Source organism: Nyctereutes procyonoides, unplaced genomic scaffold, assembly GCF_905146905.1.
Source record: "Nyctereutes procyonoides isolate TBG_1078 unplaced genomic scaffold, NYPRO_anot_genome, whole genome shotgun sequence".
In the NCBI taxonomy this organism is placed as follows: domain Eukaryota; kingdom Metazoa; phylum Chordata; class Mammalia; order Carnivora; family Canidae; genus Nyctereutes; species Nyctereutes procyonoides.
The window spans coordinates 43144122-43171689 of NW_026575131.1; the positions used below are offsets into that span (position 1 = coordinate 43144122).

General features: G+C 41.9%; 1 protein-coding gene across 4 annotated transcripts in view; it reads right to left on the reverse strand.

Moving 5' to 3' along the window:
• The window catches only part of LARS2 (leucyl-tRNA synthetase 2, mitochondrial), a 156033-nt gene that overhangs the window by 117313 nt on the left and 11152 nt on the right, over positions 1–27568 (reverse strand). For all 4 annotated transcript variants that reach the window (XM_055343793.1, XM_055343795.1, XM_055343794.1 and 1 more), the window contains 2 exons: positions 15264–15355; positions 13011–13071 (listed from right to left, as the gene is read on the reverse strand). In XM_055343793.1, the coding sequence (XP_055199768.1) occupies positions 13011–13071; positions 15264–15355 (153 nt within the window). The remainder of the gene's footprint in view (positions 1–13010; positions 13072–15263; positions 15356–27568) is intronic.

A 27568-nucleotide genomic window follows, 5' to 3' on the forward strand; every position in this document is an offset into this window, starting at 1 on the left:
GATGGTCACCAGAAAGACAAATAGAGGACTAGGAATTTCAGCCACAACCACCAACTTCTGGAAAGGAAGAGAAGGGGTGGGACTTCCATAAAAACTCTTGAACAATGGGATTTTATGAGCTTCTGGGATGATAAACATCATGCCAGAAGAGAGGCCCATTCTGGTTCCATCAGGACAGAGGCCCCTGTGGTTGGGCCTCTTCTGTACCTTGCGCTGGCCGAATCCAGCAGTGAAACCATCCAGGCTACGACTTTGCTTTGTCTGGAGATTTCTGATGACTGATCCAATCTCCTTTTGGCAGGTTTTGTTTCTAGGAATTTACCTATTTCATCTACATTATACTACCAGTAGTATACTACTAGTAGTAATGGGAGTCTTTTTCTTTGTTAGTCAATCCTAGCTAAAAGTTTGTCAGTTTTGCTGGTCTTTTTCAAGACCCAACTTTTGGTTTCGTTTGTTTTCTCTACTGTTTTTCTATTCTCTACTTCACTGATCTCTGCTGTAATCTCTATTATTTCCCTCCCTGTGCTAGCTTTGGATTTAGTTTGCTCTCCTTTTTCTAGTTCCTTTAGGTTTTGAAGTTAGGTTATTTGACATCTTTCTTGTATTTCGATGTCAGCACATATATTATACATGTCCCTCTTAGAACTGCTTTTGCTGCATCCCAGAAGTATTGGTATGTTGTGTTTCCTTGTTCATTTGTCTCGAAGTATTTCCTAATGTCCCTGTGATTTGAGTCACTGATTGTTTAAGAATGTGCTATTTAATTTCCTCTTCATCCCATTGTGGTCAGAGAAAATACCTTGTATGATATCTTTTACAATCTATTGAGATTTAATTTGTGGGTATCCTCTGGTGTCGGGATGTGGGCAGTAGAATGTCCACTCCCTAATTCCTTGAACATGTGAACATGTTAGTTTAGAAGCTACAAGAATTATGTAGATATAGGTAAAACTGGGAGATTATGCTAAATTATGTAGGTGAGCCCAATGTAATCACATGGGCTGGTTAAGGAGGAGAGATCTTTCTTTGGCTGGAGTCAGAGGGACATGGCAAAAGGATGAAGTCAGAGGGACTGGAGTGCAGGCAGACTCGAAGAACCAAGAGCCTGGGGGACAAGCGCCTGGTCCTACAAGACCAAGGAACTGAACTCAGCCAATATCCCAAACGAAGCAAGAAGCAGATTTCTTCTCAACATCTAGCATGGAACACAACTCTGCCAACACTGTGATGCCGGCTTTTTAAGATCCCAAACAGATCCCTGGGTGGCGCAGCGGTTTGGCGCCTGCCTTTGGCCCAGGGCGCGATTCTGGAGACCCCGGATCGAATCCCACGTCGGGCTCCCGGTGCATGGAGCCTGCTTCTCCCTCTGCCTATGTCTCTGCCTCTTTCTCTCTCTCTGTGTGACTATCATAAAATAAATAAAAATTAAAAAAAAAATTTAAGATCCCAAACAGAGGACCCTGTAAAGCCCAACCAAATTTCCAGCTTACTGAAACTAAGATAATAAGTTCATGTTGTTTTAAGATGTTAAGTTTGTGGTATTTTTTTTTTTTTAAGATTTTATTTATTCATGAGACACACAGAGAGAAGCAGAGACATAGGCAGAGGGAGAGCAGGCTCCCTCAGGGGAGCCTGATTTGGGACTCAATCCCAAATCCCCAGGATCATGACCTGAACCAAAGGTAGATTCTCAACCACTGAGTCACCCCGGTGCCCCTGTGGTAATTTTTACAGTAAGCTAATACAGGAGATGTGTCTAGGATAAAAATAGCTATGAAAGACTTTCTGGCAACAACCAGGAAATTCACATATGGATTGCATATAAGATAGTATCATGAAATTACTGTTAATTTTTTTTAGTTGACAAATGGTATTGTGGTTAGGTAGGAGGACATCTTAAGTCTTCAAAGACAGGAAAGTGCCACCATGTCTGCAAGTTGTGAAGCAAATATGGCAAAATGTCAGTGATGGTTGATCCAGGTGAAGGCAGATGAATGTTCAAAAACATTTTATAAATTGCTGGAGAAAAAAACTGTTGAGTTAAAGAAGCTAGACACAAAAGAATACATACTAAGGGCACCTGGCTGGCTTGGTCAGAAGAGCATGCGACTCTTGATCTTGGGATCGTGATTTTGAACCACATGTTGGGTGTAGAGATTACTATTAAAAAAAAAAAACACACATACTGTATGAGTCCATTTATGTAACTGTGTAAAAGACATATATAGGTGGTAAAACTGGAAATAAGGCAGTGACGATCACAGATGTCAGAACAGTGGTCGCTTGTAGAGGGGAGAGACAAACTTGTACACAGAAAAGGACACACAAATAGTTTCTGGGTGCTAGTGAAGTTTTATTTTGTAACCTAGGTGGTCACTACACAAACATGTTTTATGTTCTAGTCTATTATGTGTAATATCTCACAATTTAAGAAGTTATATAAATAATACTTGTATTTGCAAAAATATTGCCAGTTTTCAAAATTTGTTTTTATTATTCATTTATGCTCTAGCTTACACCAGAAATAATTGAGGGTAGGCCTGTATTTTGATTCCTAACTAATAAGGTTCAGGAGCATGATCATTCCTAAGATCCTTTTTTCTGAATAGGAAAACAAAATCACAGAAATACTGCATAAGAAACTCTGGGAGTGAGGCCCAGAAATCTGTGCTTTAACAAGCTCTCTTGGTGATTCTGATGCTCACAAAGTTTAAAAACCAGTGGTATAAGTACACTTCTAAGTAATCCTCATTTTCATGGAGTTACAACTTCATCTCCAAGATATTCTAGATATTGCTTCCCAACATGCTTCAAGTCCATTGTCCCCATACAACTACAGGCAGCCATTCTAATCAATGGTTGTCCCAATGGCTGATGGGCAAGATTGACCTGGAGGTCTGATTCAGCTGTGGACAGAAAGGGTTTATGCTTTTATTTTCTAAGACATTTAAAGAGTGATCTAAGAGTTATCTCTTCAATAACCATAAGAAACATTCACTTGGAGAGAAGCTGAGGCTTAGAAGAGCAATAGATGATGCCCACCACATGTGAATGACAAGACCCATCACCCAAATCCAGGCCTCTGAGATGAGTGGGTAATGCCACCGCCATTAACCAGAGTGTGCATCCTTGACAAAGATGGCCTGACCGGGCTCGTGACCACCAGGAGGGGAGGACTTTGGATAAAATAAACAACTTCCTTGGATAGCCAAATCAAGAGTGACCCAGGACACTTCCTTCATCAGTTAGGTCTGACAAGTCCAAGAAAGCCATCCTGGTTGAAACAACAAATGTGGATGCAAAACTAGTGGACTGGCGCTGCCCTGTATGAGGTCAGAGGCACGTGTGTTCTGCATTCATGAAGACATGTGCTTGGGCAGCCCCGGTGGCTCAGCGATTTAGCGCCACCTTCAGCCCGGGCGTAATCCTGGAGACCCAGGATCGAATGCCTTGTCCGGCTGCCTGCATGGATCCTGCTTCTCCCTCTGCCTGTGTCTCTGCCTCTGTGTGTATGTGTCTCATGAATAAATAAATAAATCTTTTAAAAAAAAATGAAGACATGTGCTTCACAACCTCCAGACGACCACAGTCCTGAATACCAACCCTTGAACACCAGCACCAACCTCCCTGTAAACAGGTAAGCACTACAGGATGAGCCGCCAATTCACTTCAGCTCCAATAGAGATATCCCCTTCTCCCTCTCACCCAAAGGAAAACCTCCGGAAAAAGGTTAATTTTCTGCCTCTGCCAGACAAACTGTTTCACCTCTGGAAGAACTTGAAAGAAGACTCAGAGAGTCACTCTGAGTGCCTGTTACACGTTGTCAAGGCAACCACGGCTCCCAGCTCTCGCTGCGGGAATCTTCCCAAACATGTTTGCAGGCCCTTGCTTGCCCCCAAGTTCTTTTTGTTTTGAGCTATTCTTTAAAGTCTTCTAAAATAAAAACCGTTAAAAATATATCTTTCTACTCTCTTTGAGCCTTCATTACTTCTTGGAGTTTAATCTTTCCTATCAGATGTCTGGTCCTCTATGTAAACAAAATGCCAAGGCTAAGGCCCTTGAAGCAAACATTAATTTTCACTCTTGTAATCATACAAATCAGGCTGCATTTGGAAGTAAACTCATGAAGGTATGGTCCAAAGAGCTTGTGTGTTTTGCACGAAGAGAGGGTGCTGTTCCAAAACCATGATAACAACACGAAGCACCGATGGGTGGGTGGAGAAAGCGCCAAACAAAGACCAGCAGGAGCACAGGAGAAAGATATTTACAAGACAACCAGCGGAATCTGCAAGATGACTGGTACTCCTCCTCGAAGTTAGGGGACTGTCATTCACTGCTTCAGCTGTGACAATGGGAATGTGAAGAGGGAAAGGAGCAAAGAGCAAGCCTTCATCTTGGAGCAACACGTACTGAACTCTTTACAGATAAAGTTATCTGACCTCATGCCTGCTACAAAGTAATTCAGAGCAGAAAGTAGGGATGAAGTACTAACTGGTCACGAAACAGCAAACTGTGGAAGCTGGGTTATGAGTGCTTGGAGGTTCTCTATACCAGTCTATTTTTTGGAGTGCAAGCTAGAATTTTTCCATAATGAAAAATTACTCAAAAAACAGAGAGAGAGAGAGAAGAGAAAGAAAAGAGAGAGGGAGAGTTGGAAAGGAAAGCAAGTGAGTCAATGGAAGGAGAGAGAGTGAACAAGGGAATGGAAAAGAGGACAGTGAAAGACAAGAGAGATGGAGAGACCTGTGCATGTGGTGGAGACACCTTGGGTGCCCCAGCAGCCCCCCCTACTTCATGGAGGCTATGTAGCACTGCCAGATAAAACCCGGAGAAGCTCAAAGGCACCAAAAGTCTATCCTAGTAAAAATCCTGATAGAGTGCAATTCTGATGTGCCTCCTGTGTTAGCTCCAAGATAGCCATGCTCCATGCCTTTCTCAGCCTGCTGTGCAGCCTGCCTTCTGCCTTCGGGAAGCTGGGGAAGCGCATTTGCATTCGTTTCAATGGATGACTGTCTTAGGGGGCAGTTATTCTGGAGTTTGCCTGGCCCTACTGGGACCGATGGGCAAAAGTGTCAATCTTATTACTGGACACCAACATGTACAGAAGACTGAACCCAGAAATACAGGAGGAAATGAGACAAAGGAATTAAAAATCCAATGAAAATGAGTATAAATTAAAACTCCTATGATCTCCACAATAAAGAAACTCAGTGAGAGTCAAGTCTTGATTGCTCCAGTACAGGAGAATAAAAAAAATTAATCCAAACACCGTTTATGCCAAGTCCTGGAATATGTTTCCGTTTTGTCTTGTTTTGAGTTTATGCTGGAGTATGAATGTGTTTGGGGATTGCTCAGCAAGCACCAAAAGCAAATAATAAAGCCCTCCTCTGGCTGATTCCACAGGCATTACTTTGAGTCCCATCTGGTTTGAACTTTCTCTTCCTTCTTATACTTGTCTCAGTTTGGAGGTAACTCCTAGGAACTGCTCCCACAACAATTATGCAGACAATTCCTGATAAGAAATCAGGCCCCAGAGTATACGTCAATCAAGATGTGCAGCCAAGGCCTGCTCTAGAACCAGCTCAGGCCCCAGAGCACTGGTAAGCAGGCAGGACATGAAGTCCAGAGACACATCCGCCTCCATAGCCCAAGGAGCCCAAACAACTTCAAAGCGAACTCTGTCATTTGTCACAAGGAATTCACAGAGCCATCCCCTAGGACTAGTGGGTGACCACTGCCAAGGCCATTACCTGAGCCCACGAGAGTAGAACGCAGCCCAAGCCTTCTCTGCAGGAAGGCTGCCAACTCTTCCATAGAGTAAGTGCTCCAGAAGAAGCACGTCCCTGTCTCTCACTGCACAGTCTGGAATTCATTTCCTCTTTATTCTTCCCTTAGTAGATGTTTAGCCATTCAAATTCAGCTTTCGGCTTCTTACTTTCCCTCTTCTCAAGATGACACAAGCTGTTTCAGGAGTAACATCTGAAAAAGTGAAACCCGGCACTGTGCTAACAGCAACGTTTGATTCTCATTCTGGCTCACCAGACGTGCCTTAACTCCAGAAGTGTACACATTTTTTTTTTAATCCCAAGAATTAAGCCTCTTATGTCAGAATGATGAGAATGTAGCTCAAGAGCTGGACAATTCTTATGGGAGTCCCACCCGGGGAGAGGCAGGAAGAATTAGACCTAGACCCAGGTTTTAAAGTTGACTTTCTCCATCTGGGGAAGAAGCATTTCTGAGCTATCTTATCTTTAAAATATTCTGTTGTCAGCTACCCATCTGCTGAATTAGCCAGGTTTTATGAGACTTTAGGAATGTCACTTGCAAAGGGCACAGGTCTGCCTTGCCAATTAAATAAACTATTCTTCTACTTCCTGACTTTGCCGCTCCATATGACCAAACAGATTGTAACATTTAATCAAAAAATACTAGTGTGGGGCATCTGGGTGGCTCAGTCGGCTAAGTGTCTGTCTTCAAGTCAGGTCACGATCACGGGGTCCTGGGATTGAGCCCCACATTGGACTCCCTGATCAGTGGGGGATCTGCTTGTCCCTCTCCCACCGCCTCTCACTCCCCCTGCCGCCTGCCACTCATGTGCGCATGCTCTCTCTCTTAAATAAATACATAAAATCTTAAAAAAAATAAATGACCAACAGAATATAAAGACAGGGACAGGGGACTGCACCAGCACTGGGGAACAAAAGAAGGTGTCACCGACATGCCAAAAATGTCACGGAATTTTGGCAGATGGAACCATATTGAAGAAAAATACCATAAGCCAAACCGTGCACCACCTCCCAACCTTAAGAACAGGCTGGGTTCTTGAGAAGCTGGGCTCTGCTACCTCTTACTTGAAAGGGCAAAGTCCTGAGGGGACACTGGGCCACGGGACAGATGGAAAGCTCACAAAGTGGACCCCTGTGGCTGTGGTGGTGCAGTGGTACTTCAAGCAGTCACGGTCAGGGGTATTGGTGACATCACAACTCATCCCTGGGTAAGGATCAGACCAAAGGAAAAGATGCACCAGGAACAGTGGATTCCCCAAGCCCTTCTGGAATCAGTAATGCAGAGACCATGAAGGAGCATCCTCCCCGCACCCCTCAGGCTGACAGATCTCTAACTTGATATACCAGTCCAGGTCACTCAGCAAACACAGGAGAAAACCCACAAGGTTTCTGTGAAAAGATCCCGAAACAAACAAGGATAATGCAGCACTCCTACTTGTAAAAAGACTCAGTACAGGAAGCAAAAATAAGTTTTAAACAGCATCTCCTTATATTCTCAAAATTTCTGACCATACACGGTCTGTGAAGATGAGATAAGATGGTAAAAGAACAAGAAAATAAAGAAGCTTGAGAAAGAAACTGGGAACTGAATGAGATAAGTAAAAAAAAAATAATGAAATCTAAAAATACAATAGCAAAATTAGTATCTGCATTAGAAACCACACAAAGCAACACTCATTCAATAGAAACTAGACCAGTGATGTGGAAAGCAAACATGAGAAGTTCTTCCACACGGCAGAGAAGAACAAAGGGACCAAGGTCAGGAGGGAGACAGAGAAAACAAAGGAAGACAGCGAGCAGACCGGGTGTACAGTTCTTGAAAACCAGAGCCCATAACACTGTCACAGGAAAAGACCCACAACTACAGATCGAAAGGAGTCCTTGAGCACCCAAAATTTAAGTGGAAGGAGTGACACAGGGATATGCTCTGATGAAAACTGGAAGCGGTGGGGGCAGAGACAGGATGAATCCGACAAGCATCAAATGGGGGTATAAAATTATTGCATGTATGAACAAACCTCTGGGTTGGTCTCAGACTTCCCCACCAAAGGTCAGAGAGGGTCAGAGGCTGGTGGTTACATAAATTCCACATGGAATTAAGCTGCACAGAACAATTACTGTGGAACAGACCCCAGTGACTACATGTAAAACTGATGAAATCTGAATGAGATTCATACTCTAGTTAATAGTTTCATACCGGTGTCAATTTCCTGCTTTTGCTATTTTATCATATAGTAGTTCTATCAAATGTTATTACTGGGAGGAAGCTGGGTGAAGGGTACCTAGGATCTCTCTGTACTGTCTGGCAACCCCCTGTAATTCTATAATTATTAAAAAAAAAAAAAAAAAAAAACGGTTGGCCAAGCATCAAGGTCTACTACAGAAACCTGAAAGAAAGAATTCCATACCCCAGCAAATTGTTGTTCACACATGAAAGCAAAGGACAGTCATTCTCTGTTATGAAGACAACATATGATGTCACAAAAGCAAGAGTCAGATTTTTTTAAATGGGCAGACATATGCTCTAAAAAGCTCTACTGATGAGCATTAAACCAGTTAAGGAGACTTCAATTTGAATAATTGGATGTGATTTAAAAACTAGCAGCAAATACCAAACATAATGTTTAAGAAATAATACATGATCAGAAAAGGTATAATATAAAGAATAAATTAGGCCTAAAAACTCCTACCAGGGGTGCTTGGGTGGCTCAGTCAGTTAAGCATCCGACTTTGGTTTTGATTCAGGTCCTGAGATCAAGCCCCATGTTGGGTCCCTGCTCAGTGGAGAGTCTGCTTCTCCCTCTCTCTCTGCCTCTCCCCCAGTCATGCTCTCCTTCTCTCTCTCTCTCTCCCCCTCAAATAAATAAATAAATCTTAAAAAAAAAAAAAAAGAAAGAAAAAACTCCTATCAAAAAAAAAACCCTAGAAAAATAGGTTGTATAAAATGGAAGTGTCACTGCCTCTCAAGTTCCTTATTGCACACAGCAAGCAAAAAATACCTGGTTTTATTTGGTATGTTGATACTAAACACTAAAGAAAAACACTTAAAGCTATCTTTTAGCAGAATAAAAAAACATTTTTTTTAATCTCTAGAGGAAAAAAAGAGAAAATTCTAACTGTAAGACACCCATTTAAAAAAAAAAAGATATCTAGGGATCCCTGGGTGGCTCAGTAGTTTAGCGCCTGCCTTTGGCCCAGGGCACAATCCTGGAGTCCCGGGATCGAGTCCCACATCGGGCCCCCAGCATGGAGCCTATTTCTCCCTCCTCCTGTGTCTCTGCCTCTCTCTCTCTCTGTCTGTCTATCATAAATAAATAAATAAATAAATAAATAAATAAATAAATAAATAAATAAATAAATAAATCTTTAAAAAAAGACATCTAAAACTATGTTTTAACTGAGTCTACAAGTGATGTAACAAAAGAATTTGACAGATAAGGGCTAAAAGTTAAAAAAAATGAAAAAAAAAAATGGACAAAACACATCAAAGAAACAAGACAACAGGGACGCACTGTCACATCAGACAATAAGAGGGAGCCTCTGCAGACTACCAGGTATTAGCATTAAAACCAATCATAAAGCAACTACAATTAAAATATGGGAGTAATAATATCACAAATGGATCAAATGATCAGAAACAGAGTTTTAGTAGTATAATAGCATAAAAGAACTAAGTTATATTTAAGGTAACCCTTTAAATCAATGAGAAAAGGACCATTTAAAAATAAAAACAAAAAAAATAAAAATAAAAACAGAAACAATTGGTTATTTAGAAAAAGTCATTCTTTATCTTCTACACTAAAATAATTCCAGTAAGTTCAATGTAAAACTTAAACCATAAAAGACTGAGAAGATATGAATGTATCTATCTCAAAGAAGGTCTTTCCAAGTACATATTTGTATGCTAATAACCTCACTATAAACAAAATGCATGGCAAATGACAAACTGCGGAAACATATCTATAAAAAATATTATTAAGAAAAGGACAGGGGCACCAGCTGGTTAAGTGTCTGACTCTTCATTTCTGCTCAGGTCATGATCCCAGGGTCATGAGATCTGGCTCCACACTGAGCTCTGGGCTCAGCACAGAGTCTGCTTGAGATTCTCTCTTTCCCTCTCCCTCTGCCCCTTCTGCTGGTGCTCTCTCTCTCCCTATGTCTATTGCTCAAATAAATAAATAAATAAATAGTCTTTAAAAAAAAAAAAGGAAAAGAACAAACACTCCTTGCCTATGCAGGCAAAAGACAGGATTAGATCATACACACACACACCCTAAATTCAAACATCCATTTAACACATGAAAAACAAAACAAAATGAAACCTCGTTATCATGAATAATGAAAGAAATACAGATGAAAACATATAATAACTTGAGAGATAAATGGTCTTCAAACCTTCAAATACCACAAGCCAAATTAAGTTTCCTTCAAGTACCTATCTATATAAGCCTTAAACTTGTTCATGGCTTTTTTGAGAGTTCACATTAAAGAAATAATAGAACATGTTTACCAAGATTTGTGCAGCCCCAAAAGTGGAAGATGAACACAGCAGTCAAATTGGCCAGGGGATTAGCCAATCCCTACTGCTTGAGTAACCAGCAATAAAATCATGGTAATAAATTTATCTTCATTTCATTTTTTAAAGATTGTATTTTATTATTCATGAGAGACACTCAGAGAGAGGCAGAGATGTAGGCAGAGGGAGAAGCAGGCTCCCTGTAGGGAGCCTGATGTGGGACTCGATCCCAGGACCCTGGGATCACAGCCTGAGCCAAAGGCAGACACTCAACCACTGAGTCACCCAAGTGCCCCAGTATTTTCATTTTAGAGCTTACTAGGGACCCAAAGAAGTAATTATGCATGCCTAGCCCATGGTAAGTGCTCTGTAACTATTAGAGAGTTGTAGCAGTAGGGACATATTTATCTACAACATCACACAATAGGTTCAAAATCTCTTTCCTGAAATGTTTGCAGTCAAATGTGCCTCAGAATTAAGACCTTTTTTGGATATCAAAAAGCAAGAACATATTTATCCAACAAAGTCTAGGAGAGTACCCAGTAATCAATTATATTATTATATCTACAGAAAAATATATGAATACTCATTCTAAGTGAGATAAATATCAGTTCAGGTTTTGCAGTCAAATGAGTTAAAAATTTTTTTTTAGTTTTTAGAGCTTTCTGGACTTTAGATTTGCACAGAAGGGATTGAGGGATCCCTGGGTGGCGATTGAGAACCCATATTTATAAGAGAAACATTAAAATCTATCTAAATGTATGGTAATAAGAAGTAAGTTACATAAATTATAATATAGTCATAAGATGGAAAACTATACCTCTATAAAGTCAGTTTTTCAAAGAATATTTAATAAAATGAGAAAATGTTCATGGATGGTAGGTGTAAAAAAAAGATAAAAATAGGCATTATGGATTTAACTCTGCAAAAGTAAATTACATAGATGTTTATAATTCCAGAATAAAAGATACAAAGAACTATACTGGGATGTTAAATTAGCTGCACTGACTTACACTCTTTAGATTTTTCTGTACTTTCTAATCTTCTAAAATAATCAGGAAAATAATCCGCTAATATTTTGAGCCATTTATGGCTGATGTTCCTATGCAGGACTAGAGGGTTAACAAGTCCATCTCCGCCCTCAAGGAACCTAGAATCTCAGCTCTGGAGAGCTCTGGGCAGTATTCAGCTCTCTCTGCAACAGACTGCATTTCATCAGTAATTCCCGGCTGACATCCTGGGACAATGTGACCAGGGCACCGGGACTTTTTCACCCCTTCACCAAATGAACAACTGAGGTGACCCTGCAAATCAAGTCAGTGGTAAAAATGGCATCGGTGGTACAATTAGAACTTGATTCAACTCGTGACCTTATCTAAGGAAGCTACCAAAAAACAAACAAAAAGGACTGTTCGGATGTGTTTGCTTTTTCTCACTGTATTCATCAAATCTCAATTATCTAAGAAATTGCTGGAGGAGGAGGAAAAGATTGTATTTGGATTTGTTCCAGGTGCTTCTCATGAGGAAGAGGATGTGAACTTGAACTTGACAGGCCCAGTAATGAAAACCTCAATCATTTTGTGGAACATAGGGATGCTAGAAGGGTTCATGACACTAGAAGGGTCCCTCATTTATTTATTTATTTATTCATTCATTCATTCATTCATTCATAGAGACACACAAGGGGGGGAGGGGGGGAGAGGCAGAGGAAGAAGCATGCACCACACAGGGAGCCCAATGTGGGACTCGATACGGGGTCTCCAGGATCATGACCCTGGCCAAAGGCGGCGCTAAACTGCTGGGCCACCGGGCCTGCCCTAGAAGGGTCTCTCTTACCAAACAGGCCACCAGTGTCTAAGGGGGTGGGCCTTCAGCCACAGTGTGCAAGGGCTCAGTTCCCAGTTACCTGAGTGTTCCTAACACCCAGGTGGTATTCATGAACTCCTCCCATGTCTAGAATTCTCCACTGGCTTAATACACAGCTCAAAAGTATTTTACACCAAAATGCTATTTGTGACATAATCATTATGGGCTGTTATCAGACCCAATTTGGAACTTGGAATGCAGATAAATAAATGGTCAGTCAACTCAACACCTATTCACCCCAAAAAACCAGAGAGGCTGATAATTAATCACGTTAATATAGATTACACTAGTCTTTTTAAAATATTGCAAAGAGGAAAAATCCATTTGTGTGAGACTTTTGATACCCATAAATTCTAGCCAGCTGTGGAGTTAAATAAGAAGTTAACTCTGGGATCCCTGGGTGGCGCAGCAGTTTGGCACCTGCCTTTGGCCCAGGGCGCGATCCTGGAGACCCGGGATCGAATCCCACGTCAGGCTCCCGGTGCATGGAGCCTGCTTCTCCCTCTGCCTGTGTCTCTGCTTCTCTCTCTCTCTCTCTCTCTCTCTGTGACTATCATAAATAAATAAATAAATAAAATAAAAATTTAAAAAAAAAAAAAAGAAGTTAACTCTCTTTACTTATTCCTACAGAAAATGACTTGTCAGCAGGCAGACTGTCCTCTGGGAATACTTTTTCATTTGTGGAATGCTAATCCTTCCCATCTCTCCCTCCCCTTCTCCCAACAAAGAGGAGAAATGTGAAGTAAGTGCACATGGTTCCCCATGGAAGGGCGACCTTCATAAAAAGGTCGCCCTTTTCCATAAAAAGGAAAACTTTCCAGGATGAAGGGCTGACTTACCCTATCCCAGCTGAAACACAGGCCCAGTCGATCAAGCTGCTTCCTCATGTGTTCAATATTACTGTGAAATGGAGGGAAGAAAGTTTGGTTTTCAGAAGGCAGAAGCCACAATCAACACTTTGAGGATATGAAAGGAAAGTAAAAGTCTAGGTTATTCAAAAGGGCTTCCAATGTTGTTTTGCCCTGGGGAAAAAAAATTAATCAGTAAGACTCAACGAAAATATCAGTGTATTAGAAGATATCTATTTGGATTCAACCAGAATCTACTAGAAACCACAGTGGTCTTTGGCCCTGGGGACTGGCTCTTCCTCTGGCTGTGATAGCAACCCCTGTGGTATGTGTACTCCTGGCCCATCCCTATGTCTGTATTCCATGCAAATTTAAGCCAAGCATTTACAAGTTTAAAATCAGCTGAAGAAAAAAACCCTAATTGTGGGAATCCAAAAGAAACCCGCTTTCGGGTTTATCGGTCAAAACCTAAAATCTAAAACTATCCAATAATTGAGATAGGGGGAGAAAAGCAAATTAATCAACTTTATTATGAAATGAAATAAGGGAATACGTTTTTTTCTTTCCCCTTGGTAATCTCTGCTTAGCCAACAATAGTTTATTTTCGGCCAGGCTTCATGCTAGACATTTTGCAGAAAAGTGCCTGCCATGGACAATGTTTGTGTCCCCCGCAAAGTTTGTATGTTGAAACCTAATTTCCAAAGTGATGGTATTTAGAAGTGAGGACTTTGGAAGGTGACAAGATCATGTGGGGGAAGCCCTCTTGAATGGGAGCAGTGCTTTTATGAAGGAGACTCCAGAGAGCTTCCCTGCCCCTCTGCCACGTAGGGACACAGAGAAGATGGCCACCTGTGAACCAGGAAGGGGCTCCTCTCCAGATACCAAATCTGCAGGTGCCTTGGTCTTGGACTTCCCAGACTCTAGAACTATGAGAAAGAAATGTTTGTTGTTTATAAGCTACCCAGACTATGGCATTTGTGTTATAGCAGCCAACTAAGATGGACTATCCCTCTTTTACGGACAAATAAACTGAAGCACAGAGACGTTAAGTAGTTTCCTCAAGGTGATTAGCTACCAAGAAGGCAGGATTTGCACTGAGGTGGCCTGATTCAGGGGCCATCTTCTTAACCACTATTTTTTCTGTGGAGGGGTTGGCAAACTCCTGCAAAGGGCCAGATGGTAAATGTTTTCAGCTTTGTGAGCCATATGGTTTATCACAGCTACTCAACTCTGCCCCTGTATCAGGAAAGCAGCCATGGGCAATATGTAAACAAATGGGTATGACTGTGTTCCAATAAAACTTTATTTACAAAATCAGGCAGGGCCAAATATGGCCCATGGGGCCTAGTTTGCTAATCCTCCATCTAGCTTTACATCAATTTTGTGCCATCTTTGGTCCACTTTATTTGATTATCTTTTCTTTCTTTTTTCATTACTCCCATGTAATCGAGAATTAACCATAACTGAGAAAGTGGTAACTAGGGGTTAGGAGAAAAAAAGAGAAGTGAATGGTACAATGGATGTTTCTACAAAGTAGCCTTGGGCAAAATAAAGCAAAGGGAGGTCAAAGACATTGAGACAGGCCCTGGAATTGCCCTTCTAGATCTCTTGAGGCATGGAGTGGGGAAAGGCCCCCAGATCTTTGTGAAAGAGGCTGGTAGAGTGAGCCCAGAACATTCTGCTGGGTTCTGGTGTGAGGGATGGGCACTGCTGGCCCACATGTACGTGGAAGCCTGAGGCACAGGTGGAATTGGGGATGTGTCCCCCTTGGAGAAGGCCATATTCAAAATACAATGGCCATATATTTCTACATTGAATGTCTAAGTTTCCATTGTTCTAGAATAGTGAAGGCAAACATTAACAGAATTTTCCGAGAAAATTACAATGTGGAATTTGGATATAGCTCACATTGTGGTCAAGCGGATGAGAAACACTATAGAAATTTAACAAATGCAACCCTGTCCTTTTTCCTTCCAAATGCAAATACCCAGGGGAAGAATAACTTTATAACAACAAAGCATCAAAATGAACACATTCCGAATGAATACCCAGAACCTTCTCTGGGACTTCTCAGTTAAGAATACAGCATACTAAAAGACAAACGCCAATATACATAATCCTGCTCATCGCTTGGCAGACAGCAATGTTTTTTGTTTGCTTCACTATCTGTTTCTCAGGCACAGAGTAAAACATTTTTTTAAGGTTTCTGTATGGAAGTATTTGAAGACGCCTGTAAATACATACCTTTGCGTCCAACTTTCTGGATGTAGATTCCTCTCAATCGCTGCATTTTCAGCAGGCAGTCCAAATGCATCCCATCCCATGGGGTTGATGACCTAGCACCCGGAAGAGAAACATCAGCCATGGCAGATTGCTAACACCTCTATCCATATTCTTCTGGGTGATAAACAGGCATTCTCTCCTACCAACATGTCATATCCCTTTCTGGACGACTCCAGACTATGCTTCTGAAAGCCAGCTGACTACCACGACAAATGCAGAGGAGAGCATACAGAACGTTACACACCAAGGTGCCCATAGCAGTTATCTCTGAGTAGACTCATCTTCATGACTACTCTTTTACTTTCTTCCTCTTGTCTGTATTATCTATAATGAAACCAAATTGTTTATCTAAAATTACAGTTTTTTAAAAATTTCAGTAATATATACATGTAAAAATGCACAGGCATTTAAAATGCTCACCTCATAGTACTTTCTTCCAGTTGAGGAGCTGGGCCATCCAAAATGGTAGCCACTGGCCACATGTGATTATATAAATTTAAACTTAAATTAAAATAAAAAATTCAGTTCCTCAGTCACGCTAGCCACCTTTCAAGAGTGCAACAGGCACTTCAAATCACTTCTGTAAGACGTACCCATTCCCTGAAGAAGCAGCCTAAAATCTTAGAGCTCAAAAGGCTTTGACATGTCCTCCAGGCCTAACCCCCTTTAATTGGACAGTTTAAGCAACAAGGGCCTCGCAAGAGTGAGCAGCCTAGCCACATCACAGCAGTAGCAATTACCTTCAACCAGGATGGGCCAGTAAGGCATTCATTCTGCAAATGGACAACAGTTACAGCTCAGCTGGCAGCTCCTGTCAACCTATTTTACATGAATGGGAACAATGGCTTGAAACACATACTGTGGCACCAAGGGACAGCCTTGTTTGTAATCATATAGACAGCCTGAGCTTGTTCACCCACAAGCTGCATTTCCTTGGGATAATGACGAATACTCAGAGACACATGAGACCTGGGGGCGTGGGCTACTGTGGCAGCCACTGTCATCTGCTACCCTGGTAGGCAGCACTCACAACACAGCACATCACTGGTTCCCCCCACAATATTTCAGTGGTGTCACTGGCCAGAGGTATTACGGAGGCCTTCTGACAGCAGGGAGGCAGACGTCTTGACCTCACACGCATCCTTACCCCTTTACCTTCCTGAACGTGAGTTATTCATGACAACTGTCTGCAGCATATTGGTGCCAGGTGTTAGAAGTTCTTAACCAAACCGAATGGACCATGAGCTTCAAAGGGCCAGTCATCTATTTGGCCTTCTTTTCCATAAAAGAGGCCCAGTGGTTCTGTCCTGCATAATTAATGACTCATATCAGGTGCTCCACTTCAAAGTAGTCCAGCTGTTCCTGCCACAGCTGGCCAAAGCAGGGGTAGCCTGGGAGAGAAGGCAGCCACCGGGAACCCTGGGTGGGAAGAGCCCTGCCTCTGTCCTGGGCAAGGACACACTGCCTAGTAGATCTGGCCATAGTAGGGGTGGTGGTGAGTCTGACCCACTCAGATCTTCTTTCCAGAAGAGATATAGGCCTGGTGAACAAACAGCACTGTGGAGTGCTCCAGCTGGCTACTGCCACAGGGGAGGCTGGGAAGCCTTGGATGTCCAGGCAAAGATGACATGACTCCCAGGCTGTCCCACGTTCAGCCCTGCATCCGTACACCTCCTGAGTTCAGTGAGAATAGGGTCCTTCCTTTCTCCTTTACAGGATGTTTCTCAAAGTCCAGACAAAATACGAGCTTACTTTAACACATGAAACAACACAGTACGTGATACATAAAAGCAAAGCTGACTCTGCCCCCTGGCGCCAAACCCCATTCTCAGCTCTTTGACTTAACTGGTAACACCAGCCTCTGTATTCCTCCACATCTTTCTTCTCACTCAAGCACAGATATACAAACATATGTACCATATACATAGGAGCTGGCTGGTTTATTTTGGAAACAACCTGTTATACACTATTTTATGATCTGCTTTTTTTTTTTTCATTTAACATATCATGGACATCTGTACAAACGATGTAAGTATATATGTGTGTACACCTATGTGCTTGTGTATGGCCTTTTAAAACATCCTAACATTCCCCAGGTATATCTGCTGTTTGTAGTTTTAGGAACTTGACCAGATACAACCCAATCCAGTTGATCTTTCAGATCCAAGGTCTCTCTTCCTCCTGCTAAATGGGACAGACCTAGGACGCCTGGGTGGCTCAGCAGTTGAGCGTCTGCCTTTAGCTTAGGGCGTGATCCCAGGGTCCAGGGATCGAGTCCCACATTGGGCTCCCTGCATGGAGCCTGCTTCTCCCTCTGCCTGTGTCTCTGCCTCTGTGTGTCTCTCATGAATAAATGAATAAAATCTTAAAACATAAATAAGTAAAAAAAAAATAAAAAATAAAAATAAATAAATAAATAAAATAAATGGGACAGACCCAAAATGCTTCATCCTTCCAGGTGGTGTCCCTCCCCTTCAGGAAACTGCTCTTCCTCCAACTTCACACAGTCTTGCTGAGGGCTGCCAATCACAAAACCCACCCCTCTGGTTACACATGCCTGAATGCTGCTTCTCTGGGCTTGTCTGTTGTCTGCAGGGGGTGGGGGTAGGGGTGGAGGTGGGAGGCAACAAAGATCAGAAAAAGGACAACACACTCACTTTACTCATTTCTCCTTGGCCCAGAGGAACAAGGAGATGAGACGGGGACTCTGGGTGACCCCACCCTCCACCTGGTAGAGGTATCTGAGAAAACAGAGCTGGTATGGGGACAAAGACTGGGGATACCCACATGGTTCCAGGACCTGTCCCGGTCCCCAAGGGCTTCTGACACTACCTCTGATTCTGTGAACTACACCAGAGTCTATAAAAACAAACACTCCCCCCCACACCCCTTGTGGCTTAAGCTGGTCTGAGCTGGGGGCTGCAGTCTCTGATAGCCAAGAATCCAGAGCAAAACAAACATCTTTCAGGAGACAGCTGTCTCTTCAGCATTGCTTAATCCATAAATGAGAAACATTCCCTTGTATTAACTATTAAGCTTCATAATTTTTTCTTTTTCTTTAATTTCCAAAAGCTAAAAAAAAAAAAATTCAATCAACCAATCAATCATATGTTGGAGATTTGTGCTGGATTATTAGAAAGTTCTGCACTACTTCCATGGACTATACAAGAGCAAGTGTGATTTCCAGCTGTGCTTTAATTCTCCTGGGGCTGCTTCATTGGAGGAAAAATGTAACTGTTGTGTAACTGCTCCAGGAGAAAGGGGAAAACTTAATTACCCTTGGTTTCTTTGTTGGAAGTGCCAAAATAACACTGGTTCAATGCTCCTGCCTATCAACATTCTGTTAGATGCTGTCCATATTTTTAAATAAAGTCAATACAGAGGCTGTCACAAAAACCGGTCTGGATTTACGTAATATTTTTCTATTTTTGTTTTCAGATGAAATTCACATGAAAAGATATTCTTAGCCCACATGTTATGTTCCCAAGCTGTCTATGAAAATAAAGTTAGAAAATCTTAAAGCTTCTTAATATTCCATTCTTACCAAAAATCGACAAAAAAGCAAACGCCTGCCCTAGAATACAGACTGTGGGAAGGCCTCTTTGCATCCTGAAGTCAGAAGAGTTCTCTCCACTATGGGCCAAGTCACTGGAATAAACGTTCCCATGAGCCAATTTCTATGGAACAGGAGAGGGGTCCCATCACTCCTCTACCTGGGTTTCCAGAGCCTCCGGAACCAAGTGCAGAACTCGCTCTAGTGCTAGGAGAGGATTCACCACCATCAAGCAGGAACCCAGTAAAGCCTGTAACAGGATCATGAAAATACCAAAGCCTGTCCCTTTCTCCGAGGCAACAAATTCTATTTGCTGAACAAACTGTCACAGCCCCTTAATAGTAAAGACACCACGTCACGTGCTTCTTTTGCCAGCCTCCTTCACCACTTGGTCTCTTAGACATCGTCCACATGGAATACCTCCAATGTAGACCCAGGATGCCTGCCTTCTTGCTTGTGATTTCCTGCAGCCAAGACTATCCAAAACATTCACTGGAAGGAATTCCAAACTCTCCTTTTTGGTTCTCAAATTCCTCCTCCTTTCTTCCTATCACCCTAACTTGGTTTAACCTTTACAGCTAGGGCTACCCAATCCCTCTCAATTCCCTAAGCATTAACTCTTCTTGGACATGAGTGCTTTCTGTAGAAAAGGAATCATAAAAAAAGTCTTAGTAGCTTTAACTTGGAAATCTATTAAATTAAATTTCCAGTGTGTGAAAAACCATCACGTCCAACTGCTCTTCTAACACTCTTTTACACATTTAAAATTAAGCGAGGAGCTGAGAGGGACAGTGGAACAACCCCCAAATCCGGAAGAGCAGGAGGACCCCGCCACCACCCCTAGACTGAAGGAGGAATTAAGTGGGAAGCAGAAGTAACAGAGCTCCACGCCTGAGGTCATGAAACTGAAATACAGGGGTCTGCCCAGACGGAACTGGATTCCTGAAGAATATACTGACCAGGGCAGACAGAGGGAAATTCTCCAGCTTCTCCTTTCCTCCTGCACGCCAGGCTTGCCAGAATTTTCTTCTTGTCCAAAACCAGCTGGAGGCCAGCTGCCACCAGGGCTTGGGAAACATGGTCTGCAGGGGTCTGTCCTGCTCTGTGGGGGTCAGAGCAAAGCAGTGGGTGGAGCTGACAGCCAACGGGCCAAGGGCCAGCCCGGGAACCTCAAACCTACCACAATTTGAGATGTCAAAGGGGAGTCAAGGCCAGCCATTGTCAAAGGGCAAACAAAGGAATCAGAAACCTGGCAACTCAAACCAAGGTTGGGCAGAAGGTAAGGCCTGGGAGCTGGGACTAGGCCAGTCTCTGGTGTGGACAGAATCACGTGCCCAGGGCTCACCCTGACAGGGCCTTCTGCTGCCTTGCAAGTTGAGCTGTGGACATCTCAGGGTTGGCAGGCAGGGTGGATGGCAAGTAGACTATAAAAAAAGGATATAGGAGAGAGCACGGTTACATAGGACAACATGCAGATGAGGTTCTGAAGGGATATACACTGAAACATGCCAGGGGTCACTGCCCAGGAGGGCCTGGTCCTGGAGGGGGTAGGCAAAGGAGACTCTAGCCTCATCTATGTCATATTTCTTCTTCTCTTTTAAAAAAGATTTTATTTATTTATTCATGAGAGACACAGAGAGAGAGGCAGAGACACAGGCAGAGGGAGAAGCAGGTTCCCTGTGGGAAGCCTGATGTGGGACTTGATCCCAGGACCCTGGGATCACGCCCTGAGCCAAAGGCAGACGCTCAACCACTGAGCCACTAAGGCATTTCATATTTCTTCTTTTTAAAGGGAGGAATATGGGATGTTATGTGCAATTTAAAAAGACATTTTTTAAGAAAGAAAAAAAGAACAGGCAAAGATACAGTTCTTCCTCCAACACAGGAAGTAAGATCAAGTAGAGGTAAGAAAACTTTTAAGGTAAAAAGGAAGGAAGCTGGGGCAGCTGATCATCTGCCTTCCTGATGGCAAGAGGAAGAGCACAGCTGTTACTAAAGAAGGGCCAACCTATTCCCTAGGAATGACCAGCTTTCTCCCCTTTTCATCATAAAACAAAACTTTATAGTTGAAACCAATTGAAACCAATTCAGCTTCGAGCTGAGAGCAACCATGGTTACTGCTTCTCAAAAAATTGCTATTTTCAGAGAGTGTCATGGTTTCTCTGGAGTAGATTCAACACTTTATTTCCAAGAAATGAGAAGCACAACATTTAATTTTGTTTAGCAAGTGTAATAACCCATCATTATTATAGACTGAGGCTCAAAGTCCTCAAGCGAGGACTTCAGAGTGAAAAACCCGAATGACAATACCTAGACCCAAACCAGAAGACCTCCTCTGGGAAGGTGGAGAGATGTGACAAGCAGATAAATCAGCCAGTTTCTAATCAAGACACTGGACCAGCAATTCATTCCTCCTTTCAAATTACACCGGAGAGGATAAGCCCTGGAAATCCACTCTCCACTTTTAGAAGCTGCAGAGAGTCAAAAATTTGAAAACTAAATGCCTTGCTATGCACCCTCTGGACACTTCATATACACTTGTTGACTGGCTGGCAGGCTGAAAACTGATGAAACATTTGTTATCATTCACTTGCTAAGAACTCCCTCCGCTTCCTGATATTTGGGGGTAATCACATTATGATCATGCAGCAGCAAGACACAGAGCCTCAATTACTTCCTCCTCCACAGTGACTAGCAAAAAGGCTCAAGCAGAAAACCTGACTTGGGCAGTGTGCGGAGGCTTCTGGCCTGAGACAAATGAGTCCAAGCCCAACCCTGGGAGAGGGACTGGGCACCTTGATGCTGTCATCACCCTCCTTTTGATCCAGAGGGTGCCAAGAAGACCAGCCAGGGTGGCAGGTGGGTCATTTTATTTTCAAATCCCCTGTGCATACAACATACAAAAACACAACAAAATCACCATATATGCTAAGCTTTAAATACGTCATCAGACACTGTTTAGTTTAAGAAGAAGCCAATTGGCAGGGCAGTCTTTTCTGACTCTTGAAAGAGAGTAACTGATCTCTGGCTCCAAGAGGCCCCTGCTTAACCATCCAAACGTCAGGACTACCTTATTTTTGCTACTATTAGTTGGGTTACACTGGGAAATTGCATTAGTTTTTCTCACTGCCTCATAAGAACCTTGCCACAAATCTGTGAGGTGGGCTGGGCAGGACTTATCATTGGCATTGACTAAAGCCCCTATTTCTGATCAATTCATCACCCCCAAATCACCTAACTCTCCACTTATAAACTCTGTATCGGCGTGCATATCCATGGCCTGGTCAGCTATTTGTGATGTCAGCTTTCCCCAGGAAAGCTGTGATGGTCATGGCTTTTAGGCCTATCTCCATAAAGGAATGACAGCATGGAGGGCCATAATGATCCAGTTGCACTCTTTTCTCATTTCTCTCCTTTGCACAACTTGTTTGCCATTATAGGAGGAAACCAAAGTACAAGCAATCTTGAACTTCCCAAATCATCATTCTCACCCATTCTCAAACCCAAATTACAATCTGTGGTCTGGCTGGGTTCACAACATACAAAAACAAACCAGAGACTGGGAGAAGACATTTGCATTGCATTTAACCAACACAGAGTGAATAATCCAGACAATATAAAGAATTCTACAGAGCAACATGAAAAATATAAACAACCCAAGAGGAACTTGGCAAATAATATGAGCAAGGCAAACAGAGAAAAGGAAAATTAAATAGGCAATAAACATATGAAAATATATCAGCTTCACTAGGATAGTACTCAGGAAAATGTAAATGAAAAACACAATTAGATGCTATTTCCCATATGACAAATTAGCACAGACTAAAAAGTCTAACCTTACTAAGTGTTATCAAGGATGTAGGGCAGTTACAAATGGCATTCATTGCTGGTGGGAGTAATAATTGGTCTCGACAGTTTGGAAAGGAATTTAGAAAGATTTAAAATAATGCTGAGCTATGTACACTCTATGACCCAGTAATGCCACTTCTCCGACAGGCTAACTAGTCAGGTACAAGGACGTTCATTGGAGTAAAAATACGAAACAACCTAAAACTCTATCCATGTGAAAATGGATAATTAACTATTGTCATAATTGTGCAGCACTTATAATGGATGGAATTACTATAGAGACATAGGATAATCCTTGATACAAAATACTGAGTGAAAAAATATGCAGAATATTAAATTAAGATCTTTTATATAAAATTAAAAACGCATTACTGCATATAAGTGTGTATGTATCCCTAAACAATAGATAACAGTGAAAGCATGAAAACATGAAGGCAAAGGATATATACACTAACTCCTGAATAGTAGTTACTTTGACTTCACGGATTGGAATCCAATTGTGGAGAGGAACAACTATATCCACAACATAAAAAAGGAAAAAAAGAAACAAAAGCACTGAGGCTAACAGGATTACATGCTGGCATCTTCTATCAGGACATGGATTTGGGTATCTGTGATAATGCTCTCTGAACTTCTCTGTTGGAAATGTTCCATAATTTTTTTTTCAGTATCCTGTTTAAACTAAAGGGGATAAATGAGATTACCCAGGAAAAGTGAACAGGAAAAATAAAAATTAGGGAAGGCAGAGCAGAACAGAACTGGAGGTAAGGTAGAGAAATTCCTTGAAAAACACAACTTAAAATTGACACAGAAGAAAACAGAAGATCTAAATAGCCCTACAGCATTAAGGAGATAGAATCTGTCATTTTAAAACTTCCCACAAAGAAAATGGCATCACTATCCCTGGTGAATGGTATTAGACAATAAGGAAGAAATAACATCAATAATACACAACACTTTCAGAAAATAAGAAGAAGGGAACACCTTCTAGTTTGTTTTATGAGGCCAGTATCCCCCTGATGGCAAAACCAGACAAAGACATTTAAGAAAAGAAAATTTCAGAGCAGTATCTCTCACACACATGGAGAGATTAACAAATTGTATACAACAATCTATGCATTAAAAAAATATATTATGACCAAATAGAATTGGTCCCAGGAACACAAGGCTGATTTAAAATTTTTTAAAGAATCAATCAACAGAACATATCTCATTAACAGAATAAAAGATAAAAACTTAACTTCATCTCAACAGATACAGAAAGTTTATTTCACAAAAAATCAACCCCGATTCATAAGAAAAACTCTCAGCAAAGTAAGAATAAAGAGGAACTTTTTCAACCTGATAAAGAGATGCAAAGATGGGAGTGGGCTAGGAAAAGTCTGTGGAGTAACCTGGGAGGGAGAAGCCAAAATACAGCAGCACCTTGAGAACAGGGTCTCCATGAGGTCAGAGCGTTTTAAGGAGAAGAAAACAGTCTACCGTATTTCATGTTGCTGAGGTTGGGAAAGACAAGGACAGAGGCACATCCAGGGAGGTCACTGGTAGCCTTGAAGAGAGCAGAACCACCTCATGGGTCACTCCACCTTTTATTTCCCATGCTGTTCTTCGTGTGACTTAGAGTTATTTCATGTATTTCTACTCAAGAGCAAAGCAAACCAATCAACAAATTAACAGGTTCTAGAAAAAGGCAAAGCTTGTTGAATTTTTCTTTGGCCTACTGACTGATTTTGAAACTAAAACTCTGATATTTCTATTTAATACAATAGAAATCCTAGTGTTCAGAACAAAGCTGATACTCAGCTATTATTTATTGAATGAATAATACACATCAGACTCTATTATTATTCCAAGTTAGACATTCCTTTCTTCCTAGAGTGAGAACCATTGAACTTGACTTGAATCCAATCCTGCTCTATCTTGGGGACCAGTCCTGACATTGGGAATGGATTTTAAAACAAACGGGGCACTTGGGTAGCTCAGTCAGTTAAGTGTCTGCCTTCAGCTCAGGTCATGATCCCTGAGTCCTGGGGCTGAGTACTGCATCAGGCTCTCTGCTCAGCAGGGAGCCTACTTCTCCCTCTCCCTTTGCTTGCTTCTCTGCCTACCTGTGCTTGCGCTCTCTAGCTCTCTCTCTCTCTTTCAAATAAATAAAATTTTTAAAAAGAAAAAAAAAAAAACAGGGATCCCTGGGTGGCTCAGCGGTTTGGTGCCTGCCTTCAGCCCAGGCATGATCCTGGAGACCCGGGATCAAGTCCCACATCGGGCTCCCTGCATGGAGCCTGCTTCTCCCTCTGCCTGTGTCTCTGCCTCTCTCTCTGTATCTCTCATGAATAAATAAATAAAAACCTTAAAAAAAAATACTTAACCTAATAAAAAAAAAAAAAGACAAGAAAAAGAAAAAAAAACAACAGCAGCAAACTCAATAGGCGCTCATATTGTTGTCAATTGTCATATTGTTGACAATTACACTGAGATCTGTTTCTCTCTTAACCGTATCACTTAAAAAATAGCTGGACAAGATTTCACCAAATTTGGGAGTTATAGATGAGATGATCTGACTTAAGTATGGCTTATGAAAATTACCTAGAAATTAATTTCAGCAGAACCTGGAGGATACCCCAAAAAAGATAGTTTATCATTATAAACAGTACTGAAACTTAGAAACCAGGCAAACCCTAGGTGCCTATTAATCACACAAACACAGTCACTGTAAACTAAATAACAAAGAATAGCTTTAGGCACCCACCAAGTCATAGGATGGGTAATACAAATTGTAGGCAATGTTTTATAGTTAAGCTGCTTCTGAGGAGGTAACTCTATGCGGCATGCACCAGGGTGAAGAGAGCAAGGTTCATTTATTAAGTGGTGGTGGCTGACCTCCAAAATAAATCAAATCAATGTAAATAATAATTGCAGCTATCACTTATTAAGGGATTATTATTTTGCCAGACACATGTACTATCTCATTTAACTCACACAACAATCCCATGAGGCAAGAATTACTGTTGTTCCTATTTTAAAGATGAGGAAAGTGGGGATTCATAGCCATGAAATGACTTGTACAGGGTCCCTCAGCAAGAAGGTGGCAGACTGTTGTTCAAATCTAGGTTTTTCCACCTGTTAGGTCCAGCCTGACCTTAGGCTTCAGTTACTATAGGGGTCTCCATTTTGTCTCTTGGGCCTGAATAGCTCTGGGCCTGGAGCTCTTCCTTGAGCTTCCTCTGGAACATCTCATCCCATCCAAGGCAACTGGAATCCCACCTACACCCCCTCAACCACCTGCACCCTTTCATAAATGTACAATTTTGCTATAAAAGCCTGATCTTCGGCAATTTGCCTATACTCACTAATTGTTCAAAATAAGTTGGTGTAAGTAAAAAACGACAAGATAAATCCAGTTGAAGAATCACAGTAAGACAAAGAATTATACTTCAGGCAAAGAGCCAATTCACTCTGCACCGTCTCTTTCTAATAAACATAGCAGCAGTGATGGAAAACAATGTCTGGGGGAAATAATATCTGACATAAACCAGGAAGACAAATACCTTTGACTATTAAAGTAGAACACAAATCTCCACATTTGGTAGTATAAAGTTATTAACTCTTCAAGTGACAAAGAGCCATTATAACTTGCCTTTCTTTTTAGGAATACTTCTTGCCAATGTCAGTGCAGCATAAATTTTCAAACCAATTGTGACAACAGATGCACCTAGTTCTCTAAGAAAAAATCTTTAGAATGAACTACGAGGTGGCAGATGTCATTTGTATAGGACCCGGCAGGTTAATCACAGCAACAGCCAGTGGGAGAGCCAGGGAATGTTTAACAGATGCTTCCCTGGAGGAAAAAACCCAGAGTTGTAGCATTTTGCTGATGTCCATGGATGACGTCCAGTAAATACTCCCACTGTGGTTGTGATTTCAAGCTACTGAGGTGACTGATCAACACAGAGCTGGAGAGAGATGTGCACAGTGGGCTCTCAGGAGCTGCTGTGAACATGCTCCAGCCAGCCACTGGTGATCGCTAATATTTACTCGTTATGTACTAGGTGCCAGGTATGTGTTAAATGCTTCATAGCCATCCTCTTTGATCTTTATCACAGGCCAATGGGCAGGTACAGTTTTATCCCCATTTTATAGATGAGGGAATGTCACATAGCTAGTAAGTGTGAAGAGCTGGCATTCAAGTTCCTGGCCATCTGCTTCAATGGTCCCTGCTCTCAAATGCCCTCCTCAATCTCACCTCTCTGTAAGTAAGTAGTTAAAGAAGGTATTGTGACCATTCCCGCCCCATTTTACAGATGATACACTGCTAAAGGGTAAAGAGCAAGCTTTGGGGTAACTGGAATGTGGTGAAGGGGATGGACTCACAACAGCCAAGGAAGGGGCTTTCTCTTCCTGTTCTGCTAAATTTCATCTGTCCTTCAAAACCCAGGTCAGAAATTCCCTCTTTAGTGGAACCTTTCCCAAATGCCCCATAGTTGGTACAACCCAGATTTTTTTTTCCTTATAAAAATTTTTATTTTTCCTTTCTCAAATAATCCATGCTCATTAAAGAAGATAGAAAATATCAAAAAGACAGAGAAAAGTCTCTTGTGGCCTCACCTCCCCCTCCTCACAGCATTTGATCCCTATTTGTACTATTGGACTCACTCCCCTACCCAGTGACTATCTATTATGTTTCACCCCTACCAGACCATGTGAACTTCACCTGGGAAGACGGCCTGTGTTACCAACATCTGTAGCTCCATTTAACCCCACCCTGGCCTACCTCCATCCCTAGCACAACACCAAACACACGGCTGTCCCCTCCATTAATCCAGGTGCTTTATCAGGTCTTTTAACTTGTACAAGGACACACTAG